Genomic DNA, 24,498 nt, shown 5'->3' with positions numbered 1-24,498 from the left:
AAAACATTCCTTAGAAGTATATCTAAATGCTCACAGAAAGAGGCAAAGATGTGTGAGCATAAAGTTTTTAATAGCTCCTTATTGTGCTAGGGTTTAACTAAGATGTGCAACTTGGAGAAATTCATGATGCATCTCTTCATCTCTTTCCTAATTTGTAAAAATAAAAAGAATTTAAAAGAGGATCTCTTCTAACACATTTTGTCACTCTTTATAAGAACTAAGTGACTATGATACCTTAAACACCCAAGAACCCGTTTCAGGACGGTACTCTTTGAATTGAGCTCCCTGTTTCCTTGAAACTGCTTCCAATCTGCCCTCATAGTTGATATCAGCAAGTCGATCTGGGCTCTTTATTAAACAACGAGATGTTTTATCTGTTGGCCAAACTCCATCCAGTGTAACTTCAGCCTTCCTGTAATGTACAACCACATGAAGCATAAAATATTCCATATTTAAGACCAGAAAGCCAAGTAGCACCTCTATTAAAAACAAATAAAGGTACCTGTGTTACTTCGGAATTATTCTGCAGGTGTTCCATAAACTTGAGTCTTGCCTCCCAGGGTAGAGTAGATAAGCTTAAAGCAAGGAATTACCTGCACCATCAATTCAGTATCTGGTTTAATAGTCAAATTCCCATTCATTTTAAACTACCACAGCACATCAATTATTTCCAATTAAATTTTAATTAACACTTAAACTATACAGCCTTGGGCAGCCCGGGTGGCTCAGCAGTTTAGCACCTCCTTCAGCCCAGGGTGTGAACCTGGAGACTCAGGATAGAGTCCCATGTTGGGCTTCCTGCATGGAGCCTGTTTCTCCCTCTGCCTGTGTCTCTGCCTCTCTCTGTCTCTGTGTCTCTCATGAATAAATAAAATCTTTAAAAATAAATATACAGCCTTGACCAAATTCACTGCTAGTAGTCCAGTAATATGATCGAAGTCTTTTTTTTTTTTTTAAGGTTTTATTTATTTATTCATGAGGAACACACACAGAGGCAGAGACACAGGCAGAGATAGATGCAGGCTCCATGCAGGAAGCCCGATGTGGGACTCAATCCAGGGACTCTGGGATCACGCCCTGAGCCAAAGGTAGATGCTCAACTGCTGAGCCACCCAGGTGTTCCTAAGATCTAAGTCTTAATGAAGGTCTTAAGGTGCTATTTTTGTTAAAAAACAACATTAATAATAATAGCAACTACAACTGATTTTTTTTTTAAGATTATTTATTTATTCATGAGAGACTTACAGAGAGAGAGGCAGAAGGAAAAGCAGGCTCCATGCAGGAAGCCCGATGTGGGACTCGATCCTGGGACTCAGGGATCACGACCTGAGCCAAAGGCAGACGCTCAACTGTTGAGCCCCCCAGGCACCCCGCAACTACCACATAATAACAAATGCTTGCAGAATGAGATATCAGGAACACCATAATGTTAACCATAAAGTAATGAGTGTGAAGAGGACTGTAACAGCAGAATGTGAGATCAAGGACTGCAATCTATTCATTTTGTATGCCTCGAACCTAGTATAGTGATTAGCACATAATAACGACTTTTTTTTTTATAATAACGACTTTTTTCCTAACTTTTATTTATTAAGTAATCTCTACTCCCTCTGTGAGACCTGAACTCATGACCCTGAGATCAAGAGTCACAGGCTCCACCAAATGAGTCAGCCAGGTGCCCCTAGATGACTTTTTAAAAAAATAAGTATAATTAGGACACCTGGATGGCTGAGCAGTTGAGCAACTGCCTTTGGCTCAAGGCATGATCCCCAGTTTGGGGATCAAGTCCCACATCCGGCTCCCTGGGAGGAGCCTGCTCCTCTGCCTATGTCTCTGCCTCTCATGAATAAATAAATAAAAATCTTTAAAAAAAAGAATTTAATATAATTAAAACACAATGTTTAATGTGACTTTTTTTTTAATGTGACTTTTCAAAACATTTTTTTATTGGGATAAAAGGTATACCACAAAATTTACTATCTTAACCATTTCTAGTGAATACCATTCAGTAGTGTTAAATATGTTCATACTGTTGTACAACCAGTCTCCAAAAGTTATTAAATATTTTAAAACTAAAATTCTATACCCATTAAAAAACAACACCTCATACTTCCAGCTACTGGTAAGCAGTATTCTACTGTTTGTTGCTGGGACTCTGACTCTGCAGATGGCCTTAAGTAAGTGGAATCATACAGTATTGACTTTTTACGACCAGCTTATTTCACTTAGCATGTCCTCAAGATTCATTTATGATTTAGCACAGGTCAGAACTCCCTTCCTTTTTAAGGCTGTGTATGTATATAAAACCGTATCTTGTTTGTCCATTCATCTGTCAATGGATAGATATCTGGGTTGCTTCTACCTATTATGTACATGGATGTATACACACTTCTTTGAGATCCTGTTTTCAATTCTCTTGTGTGTGTATATATATATATATATATATATATATATATACACACACACTCAGCATATCTATGTCTATATCTATATCTATGAGATATATAGATCCATTCCTGCTTTTTATTCTTTTGGAATTGATGAATCATTCTTAGTTTTCTGAAGAATCACCATACTCTTTTCCATAGTAATTGCACCATTTTACGTTCCTACCAACAATATAAACAGTGGTTCCAATTTCTCCACACTCTTGCAAAAACTTACTCTTTTTTGAAATTTAGTAACCATGCTAATGAGTGTGATAGCTCACTGTGGTTTTGATTTGGATTTCCTAATTAGTAATGCTGAGTGTCTTTCCTTTTTATTTTTCCTTCTTTTTTTAAGATTTAAAGATTTCTTTACTTATTTGAGGGGGAGAGAGAGAGAGAGAACGCATGAGTGAGCACATACATGGAGAGGAAAAGGGAGAAGCAGATTCCCTACTGAACAGGGAGTCCATTGCAGGGTTCAATCCCAGCACCCCAGCATCATGACCTGAGAGCTAAAGGCAGACGCTTAACCAACTGTCACCTAGGCTGCCATAAAGAAATTATTTTAGAGAGAGTGAATAAGCAAGCACCAGCAAGGGGAAGGGCAGAGGGAGAGAAAATATCCACAAGTAGACTCCCTGATGAGCAGAGTCAGACTCCAGGACCCTGAGATCATGACCTGAGCCAAAACTGAACTGGCCACTTAACCAACTGAGCCACTCAGGTGCCACAAGTATCTTTTCATAAATGCTTGTTGACTATCTGTATGTCTGGAGAAATGTGTATTGAAGTCCTTTGCCCATTTTTAATTGAGTGTTTTATATTTTGGTTGTTGCCGAATTGTAGTTCTTCATATTAAACCCTTATCAGAAATATGATTTGTCAATATTTTCTCCCATTCTGTAGGTTGGCTTTTCATTCTGTTGACTATGTTCTTAGATGTACAGAAGTCTTGTATTATTTTATTATTTTATTTTATTTTATTTATTTTATTTTTTCATGAGAGACACAGAGAGAGAGAAAGGCAGAGACATAGGCAGAGGGAGAAGAAGGCTCCCTTCGGGGAGTCCGATGTGGGACTGGATTCCAGGACCCTAGGATCACAATCTAAGCCAAAGGCAGACATCCAACTGCTGAGCCACCCTGCGTCCCAAGAAGTCTTGTATTTTAATATAGTCTAATTTGTTCATTTTTACTATTGTTGCTTATGCTTTTAGTGTTGTACCCAGGAAATCCTTGTCAAAATACAATGACATGGGAAAAAGAATGTCTTCAACAAATGGTGTTGGGAAAATTAGACAGCCACATGCAAAAAAATGAAGCTGGCCCACTTTCTTATACCATACACAAAAATTCAAAATGGGTTAAAGAACTAAATGTGAGAAATGAAACTATAAAAACCCTAGAAGAGAACACAGGCAGTAATTTCTTTGACATAAGCCATAGCAACTTCTTTCTAGATGTGTCTCCAGACACAGGGCAAACAAAATAAAAAATAAACTATTGGGACTACATCAGAACAAAAAGTTTCTCAACGACGAAGGAAACAATAAAACTAAAAGGCAACCAACCTATGAAATGGGAGGAGATATTTGCAAAGATGCATCTGGTAAAGGGTTAGTATCCAAAATCTACAAAGAATTTATCAAACATCCAAAAAACCAAACAATCCAGTTAGGAAATAGGCAGAAGGAAATAGGCATGAATAGACATTTTTCCAAAGAAGACATATAAATGGCTAAAAGACATGCTCAACATCACTGATCATCAGGGAAATGCCAATCAAAACTATAATAAAGTATCAACTCATATCTGTCAGAATGGCTAAAATCAACAACACAAGAAACAGGTGTTGGTGAGGATGTGGAGAAAAGTGGAACCCTCCTGCATAGCTGGTGGGAATACAAAGTGGCAAAACACTATAGAAAACAGTACAGAGATTCCTCAAAAAGTTAAAAATAGAGAACTATCCTACATTTCAGAAATCACACTACCAGTATTTACCCAAAAATACTAATTCAAAGGGATGCACACATGCTGGTATTTGTAGCAGCATTATCTATGATACCCAAATTATGGAAATAACTCCAGTATCCATCAGTTGATAAATTGATAAAGGTGATGTGGCGTACACACACACACACACACACACACACACACACACACACACACACACACACACACACACACACACCATGGAACATTACTCAGCCATAAAAAAGAAAGAAATCTTGCCATCTACAATATAGATGGTACTAGAGAGTATACTGCTAAGCAAAATCAGTCGGAGAAAGAAAAGTACTGTATGATTTCACTCACGTGGAATTTAAGAAACAAAACAAGCAAAGGGGGGGGGGGCAAGAAACAGACTCTTAACTACAGAGAACAAACTGATAGTCACCAGAAGGGAGGTGGAGGTGGATGAGTGAAATAGGTGATGGGGATTAAGGAGTGTATTTGTGATGAACAGTGGGTGATGTATGGAAGTGTTTAATCATTATACTGTATACCCAAAACTAAAATTACACTGTATATATATATATTAAAAAAATACTTTAAAATATAGATATAATGTCATGGAACTTCTCCTATGTTTTACTCTAAGATTTTTTTTTTTAAGGACTTTATTTATGAGAGAGAGAGAGAGAGACGCACAAAGACACAAGCAGAGGAAGAAGTAGGCTCCATGCAGGGAGCCCAACGTGGGACTTGATCCCCAGACTCCAAGATCATGCCCTGAGCTGAAGGCAGGTGCTAAACCGCTGAGCCACCAGGCGTCCCTATTTTAGAATTTTATAAGCTTTAGGTCTTATGTTTAGTCTTTGGTTCACTTTAAGTTCATTTTTCTATGATATAAGAGTACAACTTCATTAAACTGTATGTGGGATATAAGGTTTCCCAGAATCATTTGATAAAGATATTATTCTCTCCCCACTGGTCTTGATAGCCTTGTCAAAAATCTACTGAATATGTATATGAGGTTTCTTGAGATTCCAGGATTTTAGGATAGATTCTTCTATTTCTGTAAAAAAAAAAAAAATGCTGCCGGCATCTTGATAGGAATTATATTAAATCTGTATATTGCTTTGGTTAGTATGGACATCTTAATAATAATTTAAAGTCTTGGGATGCCTGGGTGGCTCAGCAGTTGAGCGTCTGCCTTCGGCTCAGAGCATGATCCTGGGATCCAGGATCGAGTCCCGCATCAGGCTCCCTGTATGAGGCCTGCTTTTCCGTCCGTCTGCCTCTGCCTCTCTGTCTCTTATTAATAAATAAATCTTTAATAAATAAATAATTAAATAAATAAATATAATTTGAAGTCTTCCAATCCATGAATATGGGATAACTTTCCATTTATTTGTCTTTTTTCAATTCTTTCAGCTTTTGCTTCCCTGGTTAAGTTAATTAGTAAGTATTTTATTCTTTCTGATGCCATTGTAAATAGAACTGTTTTCTTAACCTCCTTTTTGGATTTCTCGGTGTTGGTATATAGAAACTCAATTGATTTTGGTGTGCTTATTTTGTATCCTGCTGTCTTACCGAATTTATAATTATTTTTTGTGGAATCTTTAGGTTTTTCTGCACAGGATCATTTTATCTCTGAACGGAGATATTTTACTTCTTCCTTTTCAATGTAGACAATACCTTTTATTTATTTTCCATGCTTAATTGTTCTGACTAGTGTTTTTATTTTTTAAATAATTTTTTTAAAGATTTTATTTATTCATAGAGATGCAGAGAGAGAGAGAGGCACAGACACAGGCAGAGGGAGAAGCAGGCTCCATGCAGAGAGCCTGACGTGGGACTCGATCCCGGGACCCCAGGATCATGCCCTGGGCTGCAGGCGGCGCTAAACTGCTGTGCCACCGGGGCTGCCCCATGACTAGTGTTTTTAGTATTATGTTGAATAAAAGTGGCATAGTGGGCATCCTTGTCTTATTCTTCATCTTAGAGGAAAAGTTTTCATTCTTTCACCACTGAGTCTGATATTCTTTTGAAAATATGGCTTCTATTAAGTTGAGGTAGTGTCCCTTTTGTTTTTAAATTATTACTATTATTTTAAGATTTATTTTTAAGTAACCTCTACACCAAATGTGGGTGGGGCTTGAACTTAACAACCCTGAGATCCAGAGTCGTACACTTTACCAACTGAGCCAACCAGGTACTCTGAGGTAGTTTCCTTCTATCTCTAGTTTGTTGCATGTCTTTATCATTAAAGGATGCTGTATTTTTTCAGATGTTTTTTCTGCACCAGGTGAGGTAATCATGTGATTTCTTCCTTAATTCTGCAAATGTGATGTATTACATCAATCAATTTTCATACATTAAACCATCCTTATGTTCCCGGAATAAATCCTACTTGGCCATGGCGTATAATCCTTTCAATATACTGTTACAATCTTTTTGCTAATACAGTTGGCCCTTGAACAATACAGGGGTCAGGGGCACCAACTCCCTACATAGTTGAAAATCTGTATTTTTGAAACCCACAAAATTTAACTACTAATAGCCTACCATTGACTGAAACCTTACTGATAACCTAGAAGTCAACTAACACATATTTGGTATGTTATATGCACTATATATTGTATTTACAGTAAAGTAAGCTAGAAAAAAAGAAAATTCTAAGGAAAATATACTTAAAGTACTATAAAAAAATCTACACATGTGAACCACACAGTTGAAACCTGTGTGGCTCAAGGATCAAAATTTTTTTTTTTTTAGATTTTATTTATTTATTCATGAGAGACACACACACAGAGAGAGAGAGGTGCAGAGACACAGGCTGAGTTGGAGAAGCAGGCTTCATGCAGGGAGCCCGATGTGGGACTCGATCCTGGGACTCCAGGATCAGGCCCCGGGCCGAAGGCAGGCGCCAAACTGCTGAGCCACCTGGGCTGCCCTCAAATGTATTTTGAAGATATTTACGTCAGTATTCATCAAGGACATTGATCTATAGTTTTATCGTAGTTTTGTTGTCTAGCTTTAGAAACAGGGTAATGCGCTTTTTTGAACGCGTTTCAGAACTGATATTAATTCTTTAAATGTTTGGTAGAATTCAACAGTGAAGTCATCTGGTCAAAGGCTTTTGATTTGAGGGGTTAATTTTTTAAATTATAATTCAATTTCCTTATTGTAGGGGTATTCTGAATTTTTATTTGTTCATGATTCAATCTTGGTAGGTTGTGAACATAAATTAACTATTTTTTCCAAATAGTTATCAGAAGCTAGTTTCTCAAACTAAAGTACAGGGAAAGAATTAAAAATGGTCATAGCAAATATAAGAAAAAAAAGTACTATTAAAATGTGTTTTTGGAAAATAATAGTTGGACCTGATATTATAGAAAAGAAGTCAAAAAGTCCTAGTGTAGCACTTATAATTTATACATTTAAATTAGAGAAATAATCATCACATAAATCAAAAAAGCAAGGTGAAGAAAAATGTACATAATGTGAAAAGAATTTTGTGATTAGATTATTTTCTAAGTATGTAAGTAAATCCATACCTATTTAGCCCTTCACCCACAGGTGGTTTTTGGTTATCATCTAAGTAGACAATCACTTCTTTCCTTCGAATATGCACAATATCATCCAAATTTAGATTTGTCAAATTCACATCTCCTTCAAAATAGATTGAACCATAACCTGTAAGTCAAAGCAAATAGTTAACAACTCTTCCTGTACAGAGGGCAAATAACCTCTTTTATACCTCCACTGACTAAATAATCAGAAGAAGCAAGCAACTTTAAACATTAATCATGATTTTTATTTAAAAAATTTGTTTAAAGATTTCATTTTTTAAAAAGATTTTATTTACTTATTTGACACAGAGAGAAAGCACAAGCACAGGGAGCATCAGGCAAAGGGAGAAGAAGAAGCAGGCTCCCCACAGAGCAGGGAGCCCCATGCAGGTCTCAATCCCAGGACCCTGGGAACATGACCTGAGCTGAGGCAAACTTTTAACCAACTGAGCCACCCAGCTGCCTCTGAAGATTTCCTTTTTGTAAGTAATCTCTACACCTAACATGAGGCTTGAACTCACAATCTCAAAAGAAAGAATCATATGCCCTACAAACTGAGTCAGTCAGGTGCCCCTAAACATTAATCAGTGTTTTAAATCACTGAGTAGTACCATCAATGGGTTATATCATCCATAATATGGATCAGGGGGTGACAGCAAATACAGTTCCAGGTTTAACACTTCTACAGCACTTAATCTTTTTTTTTTTTTTTACAGCACTTAATCTTAAAACAGTCTTTTAAAATCTCTTCCAAGTATCTGTACTACTGCTACATATACAATCCTTACTTAGTACCTAAGTTTGCAGAATGAGTTACAATACCTGAGAACCCTTTTTAAAATACAGTATAGCAAGATGAGATTTTTCTCCCCAAGAAAACTGTATCTGTATGAACATAATAATATGAAGTTGAACCTAAATATTATTCATCTCTTACTACTCAATTTTCTCTTAGCATTTTTTTGTCATTTATAGTGTCATTTTGTTTAATTGTAGAAAACTGCAAATAGTTACCAAAGAATGTTATGTGGTCCTAGTCTCATCTTGTTACTTGTCAATTCAAGTGTCTACTATCCAGATCAAGGTGGATCCAACCAGGAAAAAAAAAGGATTCAACTATCAAAGGCTTCTTTTACTTAATTACAAAAATAAGGTGCAGACCTTTGGCTTAAACACTACAAACTCTTAAGCTCACACTTACCTTTACGACCAATAGTGAAGTCAGAGACAATGCACTCTCCTTTTTCATTGGTAATTTTAGCAAGGTCATCCATCGATGGAATAGTATAGTAACCAACCTTGGTGAGAACAATGCCTATGACAAAAGAAACAGAAAATGTACTATGTATTGCAATTGTACTTACATAAGAAGAATTTTCATAGTATTTATTTCACTTTTTCATTTTTTTTTAAATTATTTTTTTTAATTTTTATTTATTTATGATAGTCACATAGAATGAGAGAGAGAGAGAGGCAGAGACACAGGCAGAGGGAGAAGCAGGCTCCATGCACCGGGAGCCCGACGTGGGACTCGATCCCGGGTCTCCAGGATCGCACCCTGGGCCAAAGGCAGGCGCCAAACCGCTGCGCCACCCAGGGATCCCTTACTTTTTCATTTTTAAAAAGAGTAACTGTCAAAATAATCTGAAATAATCAATAACTAAATTAAATAAAGAGGAAATAAATAGAAATAAGTCATTTTTCCAAACTGGTTTTCTTTTTTTTTTTCCCAAACTGGTTTTCTAAGAAACATTATTCCTAGGAGAAACCGAGTTTTCTTTTCTTTTTTTAAAATTTTATTTATTTATTCATGAGAGACACAGAGGGGCAGAGACATAGGCAGAGGGAGAAGCAGGCTCCCTGTGGGGAACCTGACATGGGACTTGATCCCAGGACTCCAGGACCACGACCTGAGCCAAAGGCACCACTGAGCGACCCAGGTGCTCCTGAAACTTTTCTAAAGAAAGGTTCCTAGTCAAGTTAAGTTTGAGAAATACACACGATTGTATGTCACAGGCTCTAAAAACTTGCAAAATAATTAAGTCTAATAATTAAATCTTAATCCAAACTTAACCACAGAACCTTTTCTTTTTTTTTATTTTAAATGTTATTTATTTATTCATGAGAGATATACAAAGAGAGAGAGAAAGGCAGAGACACAGGTAGAGGGAGAAGCAGGCTCCATGCAGGGAATGCAACGTGGGACTCGATCCCAGGTCTCCAGGATCCTGCCCTGGGCTGAAGGTGGCGCTAAACCGCTGAGCCACTGGGACTGCCCAGAACCTTCTTTTCATAGGGCACTCGTTAACTTACTCCATTATGAAAGGCATTCCATAAAATGTATTCTGAGGAAAGGATTATTTAATGCATTTTTCTTTTATTCTACACAAAACCCAACATGGAAAGAATGTGCCTTGATTACAAAGTAATTCAGTGATAGAGGCAAAGCTGTAACTCCAAACTCATTATCTTTCTTTTTTGTTTTTTAAAGACTTATTTATTTTAGAGAAAGAAAGAGAGCATGAGTGTGGGAAGGGCAAAGGGAGAGGCAGAATCCCAAGCAGACTCCCCAATGAACACAGAACCTGACTCGGGGCTCAATCCTATGACCCTGAGATCATGACCTGAGCTGAAATCAATAGTTGGATGCTTAACTAACTAAGCCACCCAGGCACCCCGGCAATGGAATTTTAAATTGAAAAGTGAGGGATCCCTGGGTGGCGCAGCGGTTTGGCGCCTGCCTTTGGCCCAGGGCGCGATCCTGGAGACCCGGGATCGAATCCCACGTCGGGCTCCGGGTGCATGGAGCCTGCTTCTCCCTCTGCCTGTGTCTCTGCCTCTCTCTCTCTCTCTGTGACTATCATAAATAAATAAAAATATAAAAAAAATAAATAAATTGAAAAGTGACAAATAAGGTCAATGAGAAAACTAAGAACAATAAAAAAATTTAGACTGGGTTATTTGAAAATAGATGTAGTATCATAATAAATTTGTGTAGATACACACACACAAATACAGATACTTGGATTCTTAACATGAAAATATAAATTTGTTCCCTTAGGGCACTAAGTGGCCAGAAGATATATATGAAGGCAACAAGATAATTACAGAAAAACTTAAGACACTTCAAGAGTAACTATAAAACAACCCAAATGTTCACTAACAGAGATTAGATAAACCAAGTATGGCATACATATTATAATGGACTATTATTCAGCAATAAAAAAGAATGAACCAGGACACCTGGGTGGCTCAGTGGTTGAGTGACTGCCTTTGGTTGGGGGCATGATCCTAGGGTTTTGTTTTTTTTTTTTGATCCTAGGGTCTTGGGATCGAGTCCCACATTGGTCTCCCTGCAGGGAGCCTGCCTCTCCCTCTGCCTATGTCTGTCTTTCATAATTCATTGAAATAAACTTAAGACCTGTGCCCTTCACTACATATAAATTATATCCTGGTTTAAAAAGAAAAAGAAAAAAAGAATGTGATTACATTCATAAAAACCCAAATGAGATACGTCAACACAGAAAAAGACAAGCCAAGTGCCTGCCCAGCTCAGGTGGTGGAAAATGTAACTCTTGATCTCAGGGTTAAGTTTGAGCCTCACACTGGGTGTAGAGATTACTTGAGAATGAATGAATGAGTGAATGAATGAATAAATTTAAGAATGCAAGTTTTTTTTTTTAAATGCAAGTTTTAAGTGACCAATCGACATACTATAATCTTGTAGTTTATATTATGTGTTTCATGGATTCATTGGGAAAAAAAAACTAAGCAGTTCACTGTTGAGGGGGAAAAAAGCAAAGCACAGAACTGAGGTAATAATAATTAACCAGAGCAACTGATACCATTTGAATGCCTATACATTTCAGGCATTATGGTTTATATACTAATCTAATTGAAACCTCAAAAACCTTATATGATAATTATCAGTATTATTTTAATTAAAAAGCTAATAAGCAATCTATCTGAGTTTATAAAGCTAGGTAAGGTATAAAGATAGTCTCTCTGGCTATAAAATTTGGGATCTTTATACCAGGATAATTAATGACATGAATTTTAACCACTCCAAAGGCAGAAAAAGTATGTGAATTAGGAATCAAAGCATAAGTGAAAAGTGTTTAAATGTTACCAACTATAAACATAATAAAATCATTTAAGATCTCTGGTAGCTGACTTCCACTAAATTGAGTATCTGACAAATAAGAGGTGTCAAATGACTGGTAAAAGATTACCCATGTACCAATCTGAATCTGACCTGCTGGATGCATATGGTAAGTATTATTTTCTATTTCTTCTCGGTCATCCTGAAGTGACTCCTCATGAAAAGAGGTCTCTTCACTGCTTCCTTCCAGCCCATTTCGCAAAGCAGCACGCATGTTTAATGCAACAATAGTATCATCCACACTGCTACTGCTGTTGTGTTTATTTCCAGCACTCTCTGGGGTCTGAGGAATGGGTTTGGCAATAGGGTTAGTATAAAAACGTGACACAAGAGAATCATCATCTCCATCCTGCTGATGGTTCTCTTCGACAGGTTTGCTCAGGAAGCTGAATCTGAAAAGGTAGAAAAGAAACAGTATCTCAGTCCTTTATAACAATGATAACAGCCAACTCTCACTAAATCTTTACTGAGTGATTGGCACCATTCTAGGTGCCCAAAATCCCTTCAAAATGAGAATGTTTCTCTACCAGAAACAACTCGAAACAAAATTTGGTTTACCTCTCCCCATTTTCCGGATAATCAGATGGTGAAGCTAGATCTTCTGAGTCACGATTAACAGGAGAGAAGAGATTGCTACTGTTAAGGTTTTTCAAAACCAACTTCTTAATGCTCTTCCTATAAATAGAGACCAAAAGAGGAAAAAAAATTTCAGGTACACATAATTACATCACAAGCATTATCTTAAAAGCTAGAGTCAAAAAGAACATTCTTGTTCAGCTCTTACATATCTAAAAATTACCTAATAAGTCAATTCACAATGTTTAATACATAACCAGAACCTAAGGTCTCAAATATATTACACTATGGCATTTGAAAGAATAAGCTAAACACATTTAAAATAAAGTGGGAAATCTCCTTGAGGACATTCTTCTCTGAACCCTGAGCACTTTATCCAAATACTTAGTTATTAACCCATCACACTATGTCTTGTATTTCAATTATTTCTGTGTATGTCTTCTCTCTTTAAACATTTTCTTCCTTTTTTGACAGTAAGGATTCACAACTGTCTCCTCACAGAACCTGACATGCTGCCTTGAAGAAAATAGGAAAGATACATTTGCTGACTAAATAAGATTTCTTTTTAAAGATGACAAAAAGAGGGGCAGCCCGGGTGGCTCAGCGGTTTAGTGCCGCCTTCAGCCCAGCGCATGATCCTGGAGACCCAGGATCGAGTCCCATGTCAGGCTCGCTGCATGGAGCCTGCTTCTCCCTCTGCCTGTGTCTCTGCCTCTCTCTCTCTCTGTGTCTCTCATGAATAAATGAATAAAGTCTTAAAAAAAAAAAATAAAGATGACAAAAAAGAAAAAAAAAAACAGGACCGAAAAACCCTGAGAGCCAATAATGCAAATAATTGCAAATACCTTAAAATTTCAGGTGTGCATACAGCAGATTTAGTTAAGACAAGAACCTCTATCATATATAAGCTTCAAACAGAAGAAACAGAGATCATCTTATCTTACTCAACCTCCACTTAAAAACCCCCTGGATTAATTTATGTGCCCAATCATCCTTCTTTCATAAACAAACTACAATGGGTGATGAAGTCAGTTAAGCATCTGACTCTTGGTTTTGGCTTAGGTCCTGATATCAAGGTCTTGAGATTGAGCCCTGTGTCAAGCTCTCCACCCAGCTTGGAGTCTGCCTGGGACTCTCTCTCCCTCTCCCTCTGCCCCTCTCTGCTGCATGTGCTCCTTCTCTCTCAAATAAATAGATAAATCTTTTAAAATAATTAATTAGTTAATTAACAAGTAGTAGACCACTCTTGTATATTTATTTCTAATCTCAACAACTGAGTTATGGTTAAGCATCAGTAGTATATATTAAATTAGCCAATGAAATAAGCACTTGACAGTAAGGAATTAGTATTTCCGTGAAAATTAAAACTTGCTTTCCTATCAATGACGGACTGGGTAATGCAAACCAATCCTTCTAGGACTAGAAGGAGCCAGAGCTCTCTATAAAGCAAACAAAATAGTAAAAAAAAGATTGAGCCAGCACTAAGGGGCACTGGCAGAGGGGCATGTCTGCTATTTAGGGCTGCTTTTCTCCTGGGGGCTTTTCTGATTCTAAGAGGAAGGTTAAGGGGCGCCTAGGTGGCTTCATCGGTTAAGTGTCTGCATTTGGCTCAAGTCATGATCCCAGGGTCCTGGAATTGAACCCTACCTCTGACTCCCTGCTCAGTGGGGAGACTGCTTCTCCATCTGCCCTTTTCCCCCACTCATACTTTCTTTTTTTCAAATAAATACACAAAACCTTTTAAAAAAAAATAAGAGGAAGGTTATGAAGTTGATGGTATGCTTGACAGTCTTCATGGACTAGAGAGACAGACACTGGAGCCTAGAGCCACTAAGAGGTTAAGGGCACTAGTGAATGCCACTTGCTCTGTGTTGGGACCTGGAAAATCTCTACTCCTCGAGTTTAGAAAGAACTAAAAGTAAAAAGCATAAAATCACAAGTTTAGCTTTGATTCTATCAACAAGCACCTATCATAAAAAAGCAAAAATTCGCTAAAAGTCAGTATCATCTTTGACCTCTATTGCCACAGTTTTGAGAATATATTAACTGACATAAAATAATTTTTAAAAAGACACAGACACAAAATATTTCTTCAAAGAGATAAATGGCCAATAAGCAAATGATAAGATGTTCAACATTATTAGTCATAAAGGAAAGAGATAACTCATAGAAAGAGATATCTCATAAAGCATGAGATACCACCTCACACCCACTAGGGTGGCTGTTATAAGCAAACAAAAGAAAAAATACTAAGTGCTGACAAGAAAATGGAGAACATGGAGACATGCATTACTGTTGGGAATGTAAAATGGTGTAACTGTTACAGGAAAACAGTTGACAGTTCCTCAAAAGGTTAAACATAGGATTTATATATGACCAAACAATTCTAATCATAGATATATACCCAAAATAACTGAAAATAGGGAGTCAAACAGATACTCGTACATCATGGGATCCCTGGATGGTTCAGCGGTTTAGTGCCTGTCTTCAGACCAGGGCGTGATCCTGGAGTCCCGGGATCGAGTCCCACATCAGGCCCTATATGGAGCCTACTTCTCCCTCTGCCTGTGTCTCTGCCCACCCCCACCCCCCCAGTGTCTCTCATGAATAAATAAAATCTTAAAAAAAAATACTTGTACATCGATGTTCATGATGGCACTATCCACGTAGCTAAAAGGTAGAAACAATCCAAACATCCACCAACAGATGAATGGATAAACAAAATGTATTATCCATAAAATAGAGTATTATTCAAGCTCAAAAAGAAGTGAAGTTTTTGTTTTTTTAAGATTTCATTTATTTATTTGAGAGAGACAGAGAGTGTGTCTCATGTAGGCACAGGTGGACAGAGATTTCTCTCTGTCTGATAGAACCCCTGGGCACCAGTTGGCAGTGTAGACTCTCTCCCTGCCCCTCACCTCCTTGTTAGTCAGGGGCCCACATATCCTTAGTAGCCATAGCCAGGCACTGAAGCCCTGAGCAGAGCCTGCCCTGCCTCTCTCTGCACTCTCATCAGCTGCCCCCTGCGGCCACCCTGTCAGTTGGGTGCTCCTCCACCCAGGGGCTCTGCACTGCCCCAGAGCTCTAGCGAGCCCACAACTGTGCCAGCCCAGTGCTAGCCTTGCCCTCCCCGTCATCCAACAAAATGCCAGGTTCCCTCCTTGCTGGCCCTTGCTGCCCCAGCCCCACAGAGCTCATGAGGCCCATGATGATAAGGCACACACAGAGAGGCTAGACCCTTTTATCCAGCTGACAGGCCAGCCATCGCCCAGCATTTGGGGGCCTGGCCTCTCCTACTGGCTCTTCACAAAAAAAAAAAAAAAAAAAAAAAAAAAAGAAAGGGAGAAGCAGACTCCCTGCAGAGAAGGTAGCCTGACTTGGGGCTCAATCCCAGGACTGGAGCCAAAGGCAGACGCTTAACGAACTGAGCCACCTAGGTGCCCCTGATTTTAATCATTTTTATGTACATTTCATCACAATAAGAATTATTAAGTTTTAAAAACCTTTAGGTAAAATACAAGTGATTCAGGCATAGATTTGTAAAGACTGTTAAATATTAAAATGGATAAATTTAGGAAAACTGTAGATGCATTCATTTTTTATGATATTGGAAGTTAAGGAAATAAAGTAATCAAAATATCCAAACATAAACACAAAAGAGGAAAAAAATCAGTATGAATATAGAAGACTTAAATGATTAGCAAGCTTGTTCTAATTCCAGATCACCATACCCAACAATTGTAAAATACATACTTTTTTCAAGTACATATATGGAATATTTATGAAAACTAGCCATATGTTGAACCATTAAAAGTCCTAAGTTTCTAAGAATCAGAATTACCTGGAGTACCTTTTTGCACATAAGCAGGAAATCATGAACAAAATGATCACTTAAAAAATCTCCATGTTAAGAATTTACACTCATATAACCCAAGGCTCTGCCATAAAAATCAGAAAGCATTTTACTATCATATATAATTATCATCTGAATAATAAGGGTACTCCATATCAAAACTTAGAAAATACAAATACAGCTGCACTAAAGGAAAATTTATATCTTTAAATGCATTATCTGGAAAGAAGAAAAGTTGAAATATCAAAAAACTAATCATCCACTTAGACAAAGGACAGAAAGGTAAACACCAAGAAAAGGGGAGGTGGAAGAGGAAGAAATAAAACCAAAATAAATGCTAGTGAAAATATAAATAAAATTAAAAATTAATAGAACAGAAAACAATCACAGAATCAGGAGCATCAATAAAAGCCAGATGTTAGTTCTTTGAAATCACCAATAAAATGGTAGATTCCCAACCAGATTGAGAAAATAGGAAAAAAAAAAAACCGTCAGAAATGAAAATGGGGCATTTCCACAGATTCTACTGAAATGAAACAGGATACTTTTTAACAATTTTATGCCAATAAATTTAAAATTTTAGTTAGCTGGACAAATTTATAGAATTATGACTTACCAAAAGTTACTCAAAAAAATAAAAAAGCTCACTAGCCTTATAACTTCTATATAAATTAGTAAGAAAAAAAACAAAAACAGATTTAAGCTTTATTACAAATATGACTTCACACCCATATATCTTCACTGGCACCCTACATTTAATGAAAACCACAACCAAAAAAAAAAAAAAAAAGGCCTATCTTACATAAAATCTTCCAGAAAACAGAAAAATAAAATACTCCCCAATTTGTTTATAAGGTCAGCAGTTTTAAACTTTATACCAAAGCCATACAAGAAAGGAACATTCCGGCCAATCTAAGTGATGAACAGAATGGCAGAAAATCCTGAACAAAATCTTACACAGTGAATCCTAACAAGGTAGGAAGTTACCATAACCATACACTAACAGAGCCTGTGTGGAAAGAACTTAGGGGGAAAAAAAAGAACTTAGGAGCAACTTAAAAGGGCCTCTGCCAGCCAGAGATGGGACAACTTGGCAACCATAAAAAACACGAGTTCCAACAAACTGAAGCACAGCGATCAGAGTGGGGGATTGATTAAATTTTTCACATGAAGAATATACTTGCAACTATAAGACAAGGAACGAAACATAAAAACTGTGCCAGGCAAAAGTAAAGAGGATTAGGATCAGAAATACCAAGTTAGACAGATACAAGAAACAGAAACATAGCAACACTAATGTGGGAAGGCAAAACTATAAGACCTCAAAGACTAGATTTATTTCAACAATGAATACCTCATTATGTAAAAATAAATAACAGAATCATGTGTATTTTGCCATAGTTGTATCAATATCCTCAACTGGCTTATAGGAATATAGCTATAAAGGTATATAGGAATAGAATTGACTTTTATATATTGAACTTGTATCTCACAAACCTTGCTACATTAGTTCATAACTGATGTACAGTAAATTGCACATACTAAATTGTACAATTTGATAAGCTCTGACATCTGTATACACCAGTGAAACCATTATCACAAACCAAAAAATCAACATAGCCATCATACCGAAAAGTTTCCTCATACTCCTTGGTATGAACCTTCAAAACAGATCTCCTTTCTACTACCATTGCCAGACAATGACTTTTGCATTTTCTAATATTTTATGTAAGTGGGGGAAAAAAAAAAACCCTAATTTTGTAAATGCATTCAGTCAAGTAAGTCATGTTTGAAACAAACATCCAAAAGAAAACTGGAAAGTAAAATTTTATTCACCTGAAAAAAAAAAAAGGCATATTTAAAACCAGAGACACAGCAAAATATTCCCTCTAACAGTCCTCCCTATCCCTCTTCAGTTTATTTATATACTTATTTTTAAAGTAATCTCTGGGATCCCTGGGTGGCGCAACGGTTTGGCGCCTGCCTTTGGCCCAGGGCGCGATCCTGGAGACCCTGGATCGAATCCCACATCAGGCTCCCGGTGCATGGAGCCTGCTTCTCCCTCTGCCTATGTCTCTACCTCTCTCTCTCTCTTTCTGTGACTATCATAAATAAATAAAAAATTAAAAAAAAAAATCTCTATGCCCAACGTGGGGCTCACAACCCAGAGACAAAGAGTAGCATGCTCTACTGACTGAGCCAGCCAGGTACACCCCCCCCCCCCCCCGCCGTCTTCAGTTTAAATTACACACCCTCAGAGCAGCTTTCCTTCCACATTCTATTAGTTTCCCCTACAGCGGCAATCTCTACTACTCCTTTTTGTCACTTATCTCACTCATGATTACTGTCAACATCTCTCTTCCCTCATAGACTGTGAATTCAGTGATGGGAGGATGTATCTTGTTCCTAGCTGCATTCTCAATGGCCGCCACACCTGGCATTTAGTAGTTACTTGATAAATGTTTGTTAAATGAAGGGATGAATAGATGAATTAAAGATTTTCAAATCTGCCATTCAGAATAAATAAAATTACTGTCCTGCTCTATAGTCACTTTCCTCCAACTGGTATGAACAGGCAAAAGGAAAAAGTTATAGCATCGATAAGGTTCTCACACTGTCAATCTACCAAATTCATCTTTCAGGGCAGACAGAGTACACTGTTCTAGTGGTAGCCATAAAGTCCTTCATGAATCCTTTACCCTCTGTGGTATTATATGGCATCTGTTTACAGAGCTATAAAGTGGTAGCCATTTCCTTTTTTTTTTTATTAAAACTTTTTTTTTTAAAGATTTTATTTATTTATTCATGAGAGACAGAGAGAGAGAGAGAGAAAGGGGCAGAGACACAGGCAAAGAGAGAAGCAGACTTCATGCAGGGAGCCTGATGTGGAACTCAATTCTGGGACTCCATTCCAGCCCTGGACTGAAGGCAGTGCTAAACCTCTGAGCCACCTGGGCTGCCTGCCATTTCCTTTAGATTTAAATAAGTTAAGATTAAATTCTAGATTCTAACAATTCAATCATGGAAAGCTGACAGCATAAACTGGAAAGACCTTTACAATCTCCATCCCCTCTTATCCCTTGGCTTAGATGATCTTGGTCTCCATCTCTAAGGCCCTCCCTCCTGTAACTGGGATTCTATGCTATTATTTAGCTCCTCTTATGGTTCCAGATGCATTCAGATGTTCAACATTTATTACTTATTATGTAACAGGAACTATTTCAGGCACTTTACATAACAGAAAAAACAAGGGTACCTACTTATATAGAGCTTATATTCTAGAGGGAAAAAATACAAAAAAATAAATTATACATTAGAAGGTATGAGAAAACAAAGAAAAGAAGGATAATAAGAACGTGGGGAATGCAGACAAGAAAAAAGATGAGTGCAATTTTAAATAAACTGGTCAGAATAGTCTTTGTTGAGGGAACATGTGAGTAAATAGTGAGGATTACCTATATGGATTTATGGGGAGAATTGTTTCAGGCAAAGAGAACAAGTATGGCAAAGATTAAAAGGCAACAGCATGCCTTTACTGTCCTAACAGTGCCAAGAAAGTAGTAACATTAAAGTGAAGTAAACATCAGAGAGAGTATTAGATATCTTTGTGAGGTAAAGGAACGTCAGATCTTACAGCACCTTACACACCATTGTAAGGAATTTGGCTTTTAGTCTGAGTAAAATATGAACCACTGCAGAGTTTTGGACAGATGACATGATATGATTTCCACTTCAAACAGATTACTGTACCTATATTCAGAATAGAACACAAAAGGGTAAGAGTAAAGCTGAAAGATCAGGAGGCTATTATAATAATTCAGTCAAGAGATGATGATGGCTTTGTGAGGCACCTGGCTGGTTTAGCTGAGGAAGCATGCAACTTTTGATCTCAGGGTTGTGAGTCTGGGCCTCATGTTACGTGTAGAGATTACTTAAAAATAAAATTTAGGGGACATCTGGGTAGCTCAGCTGTTGAACGTCTGTCTTCCGCTCAAGGCTCAGGCTTCCTGCATCTGGGGATCGAGTCACACACATCAGGCTCCCTGAGAGGAGCCCGTTTCTCCCTCTGTCTATGTCTCTGCCCCTCTCCCTGTGTCTCTCATGAATAAATAAAACCTTAAAATAAAATAAAATCTTAGAAAAACAACAACAAAAAAGACAATGATGGCTTGGATCAGGGTGGTCAGTAGTAGTTAAAAGTGGTAAACTGGTCAGATGTTAGGTAAATTTTGAAGGTTTAACAAAGATTTCACTGATGGTTTAGATGTGTGACATATGAAAGAAGTCAAGGATGATTCCGAAGTTTTTGGCCTAAATAACTAGAATGATGGAAATGCCGTTATCTGAGATAGGGAAGGCTTTGAATGGAACAGGTCTGAGGTAAACAATGAGTTCAGTGTTGTCCATGTTAATTTTGAATTAAGTATCTTTTAGACATCCAAGTGGAAATGTTGAGTAGGGCTGGATATAAAAATCTGGAGTTTGGGAGAGAAATCTGGGGTGGAGATAAAAAGGTTGGGAATCATCAGACTATAAATAACATATAGAGCTATGAAACTAAATTAAATCACTCTGGGAGACAGTAAAGAAAAAGTGATCAACTCAGGGCATTCCAATTTTAAGAGGCTGGGAAGAAGAGGAACCAGCAAAGGAGACAGAAGGAACAACCAGTAAGGTAGGAAGAAAACTAGGAAAGTATGGGGGGGTTCCTGGAAGCCAATTAAAGAATCCAGGAAGGAGAGATAAACTCCAAAATATTTCTGATCAATGGCAACAAAACAGAAGTGGACGCCAAGAAGGGAATATAGGTGGTATTATCGGCAAAATGTATACCTCCCCAACCAAATCCTTTCTGTGCCAAACAAACTGCTAAATGCTGGGACGTAAACATAAATAATGTTTTATTTATTTGTCCTTATTCTTAGGACAATTATGTCTTAAGAAACGTATAAAATTGGACTTTGTTTTTTTTTGAAGCAGCAGTCCACCTTATATATATGTATTTTTAAAGATTTTACTTATTGGAGGGAGGCAGAGAGAGTGCAGGAGTGAGCTGGAGAACACTCTGAAGCAGACTGTGTAGAGCCCAAAATGGGGCTGAATCCCACGACTGAGAGATCATGACCTGAGCTGAAACCAAGAGTCAGCTGCCTAACTGACCACCCAGGTGCCCCCACCATATTTTTAAGGAAAGAAAAGAAGTCATGATTTTTTAACTTAGTAACATTCAGAAATAAAGAGCTGTAAGGGATGAATCACCATTTTTTCCCCACAGCTTAAAAAAAAAACAAAGAAAAGAAAAACCAAACCACATTTTTTTTTTTTTTAAGATTTACTTATTTATTTGAGAGAGAGAAATGCAGAACAAACCCGAGGGCATAGTGGGAGGGAAGAGCAGAGGGAGAGGGAGAAGCAGGCTACTTCCTGAGCAGGAAGCCTGATACGGGGCTTGATCCCAAACCCTGGGATTACAACCTGAGTGGAAGACAGATGTTTAACTGACTGAGCCACCAAGGCTCGCCAAGGCCAAGCTTTTGTGATTAGAAAGCATCTGCTGTTTAAAAAGCCTATATGGGGGATCCCTGGGTGGCGCAGAGGTTTAGCGCCTGCCTTTGGCCCATTGCGCGATCCTGGAGACCCGGGATCGAGTCCCACGTCGGGCTCCCAGTGCATGGAGCCTGCTTCTCCCTCTGCCTATGTCTCTGCCTCTCTCTCTCTCTCTGTGCCTATCATAAATAAATAATAAAATAAAATAAAATAAATAAAATAAAATAAATAAAATAAATAAAATAAAATAAAATAAAATAATAATAAAATAAAATAAATAAAATAAAATAAAATAAAATAAATAAAATAAAATAAAATAAAATAAAAAAAATAAAGAGCCTGTCTGTAGGTCTAGCTATGTATCTAGAAAAATAATGCAGAAATGAATGCTCTGAAATTATATCTCCAAATGTTGATTATTGTTAACAGTTTGGTGTATATTTTTCTTCATTTTCCCCCGTGTACATATTAAGAGTATAGGGCATATTTGCTCTAGTGCATAATTTAAGTGTAATTTTAAATGTTTACCAACTCTTCTACATATTTTGTGTACTTTTTCCTGTGTAATTATTATTGGTTCAATACCTGCATGTACGGGAATATAAAAATATGTAGAGGGATTCTTCTTAATTGGTTTGGCCAATTTAAGTTTTAAGAAAAAAGTGTCTCCCGCTTAAAATTATGTAAGCCCTGAAATCTTAAAATAAAACAAAAACATATGAATCAAAATATTTTTATGTTAACCATGGTTAATACCTGGTGAATAATCAGGCCACTTTTATTATTTGTAATATTCTCTATTTTTCAAATTAAAAACGGGGTGCCTGGGTGGCTCAGTTAAGTGTCTGACTTTTGGTTTTGGCTCAGGTCATGACCTCATGGGTCACAGGACTGAGCCTTGTGTCAAGCCCCTCAGAAGAGTTGGGCAATGTACTCAGTGGAGAGTCTGCTTGAAGATTCTCTTCCTCTGGGGGCACCTGGGTGGCATCTGCCTTTGGTTCAGGTCATAATCCCAGTACCCTGGAATCAAGTCCCACATTGGGCTCCCTCCTCTGTGGGGAGTCTGCTTCCCCCTCTCCCTTAACCCCTCCCCGCTGCTTATATGCTCTCAAATAAATAAAATCTTTAAAAAAAACAAAAAGAGGGATCCCTGGGTGGCGCAGCGGTTTGGCGCCTGCCTTTGGCCCAGGGCGCGATCCTGGAGACCCCGGATCGAATCCCACATCGGGCTCCCGGTGCATGGAGCCTGCTTCTCCCTCTGCCTGTGTCTCTACCTCTCTCTCTCTCTCTGTGACTATCGTAAATAAATAAAAAACCTTTAAAAAAAAAAACAACAAAAAAAAAACCAAAAAGATTCTCTCCCCCTCTGCCCCCTTTCTCACTTGTGTGTGTTGCGCTAATAGATAAATCTTTAAAAAAACAAAAAAGCAAATTAAACTTACAACATTCATACTATATTTAAATTAATATTTATATTTAACTTACGTTAACAAAAATAAACTCACTTGGGCATGAATGCTCCATTGGCTAAGGATGGCTCATCATCATCCAGCCCATCAAAGAGATGTGACTTGGCTGTGCCTGTTGTTTGTAAAGCCTTTGGTCGAACTCTGGTGGCAGGGCGGGGTGTTAGTTTATAATGAGTGGGTGTAGTGAGAGCCTTCTGGGCTGCTGGATTTGTTGGTTTCAATCTCTGAAAAACAAAAGCATCAAGGAAAGTTCTCATTTAACTCATATGCATTATTTGGCCTTACAAAAAAAAACACACACACACACATTAAGAACAGAGTTCAAATATCTCTGCCATTTACCCAGGTAGATGCTGTTTATTTTTCAACTCAACCAAAAATCTTATGCTTCAATATAAACTGAAATCTACCTTTGAATTTGTATTCAACTTCTGTGCAATCTAAATCATGCTGAAAAAATGATATTAGGTTGCATTTATTCAGCATTAGTTAAACGTTGATAACTGCCATGAGTCAAAAACTAAGTACTGGCAATAAAAATAATAAAATAAATTTCCCTGGTATTTGAGGAAATTACAAGCTAGTAGAAGAGAGACACAACTAATGAAAACTTCAGGTGGGAGGCAGCCCGGGTGGCTCAGCAGTTTAGCGCCGCCTTCAGCCCAGGGCCTGATCCTGGAGACCTGGGATCAAGTCCCACGCCGGGCTCCCTGAATGGAGCCTGCTTCTCCTTCTGCCTGTGTCTCTGCCTCTCTCTCTCTGTGTGTCTCTCATGAATAAATAAATTAAAAAAAAAGAAAAGAAAACTTCAGGTGGATTTTGATGGCACCTTTAGTATGATTCTATAGCATCTGCAGGATGTTACACATTTTTTTCCTAAACATTATACATGGGATCATATAACCACTTGAAACAACAATGTCTAACACATAAACCCTGA

General features: G+C 37.6%; 1 protein-coding gene across 5 annotated transcripts in view; it reads right to left on the bottom strand.

Annotated features, from left to right (window-relative positions):
• The window catches only part of NUP98 (nucleoporin 98 and 96 precursor), a 129,416-nt gene that overhangs the window by 53,681 nt on the left and 51,237 nt on the right, over window positions 1–24,498 (bottom strand). For all 5 annotated transcript variants that reach the window (XM_055320512.1, XM_055320508.1, XM_055320509.1 and 2 more), the window contains exons 14-19: window positions 23,595–23,782; window positions 12,672–12,788; window positions 12,207–12,505; window positions 9,153–9,266; window positions 7,937–8,075; window positions 235–412 (exon numbers count right to left, since the gene is read on the bottom strand). In XM_055320512.1, the coding sequence (XP_055176487.1) occupies window positions 235–412; window positions 7,937–8,075; window positions 9,153–9,266; window positions 12,207–12,505; window positions 12,672–12,788; window positions 23,595–23,782 (1,035 nt within the window). The remainder of the gene's footprint in view (window positions 1–234; window positions 413–7,936; window positions 8,076–9,152; window positions 9,267–12,206; window positions 12,506–12,671; window positions 12,789–23,594; window positions 23,783–24,498) is intronic.

Source organism: Nyctereutes procyonoides, unplaced genomic scaffold (assembly GCF_905146905.1).
Source record: "Nyctereutes procyonoides isolate TBG_1078 unplaced genomic scaffold, NYPRO_anot_genome, whole genome shotgun sequence".
Lineage (NCBI taxonomy): Eukaryota > Metazoa > Chordata > Mammalia > Carnivora > Canidae > Nyctereutes > Nyctereutes procyonoides.
Note: the sequence above shows the minus strand (reverse complement) of the source record. Positions and strands in the feature narration are given on the sequence as shown.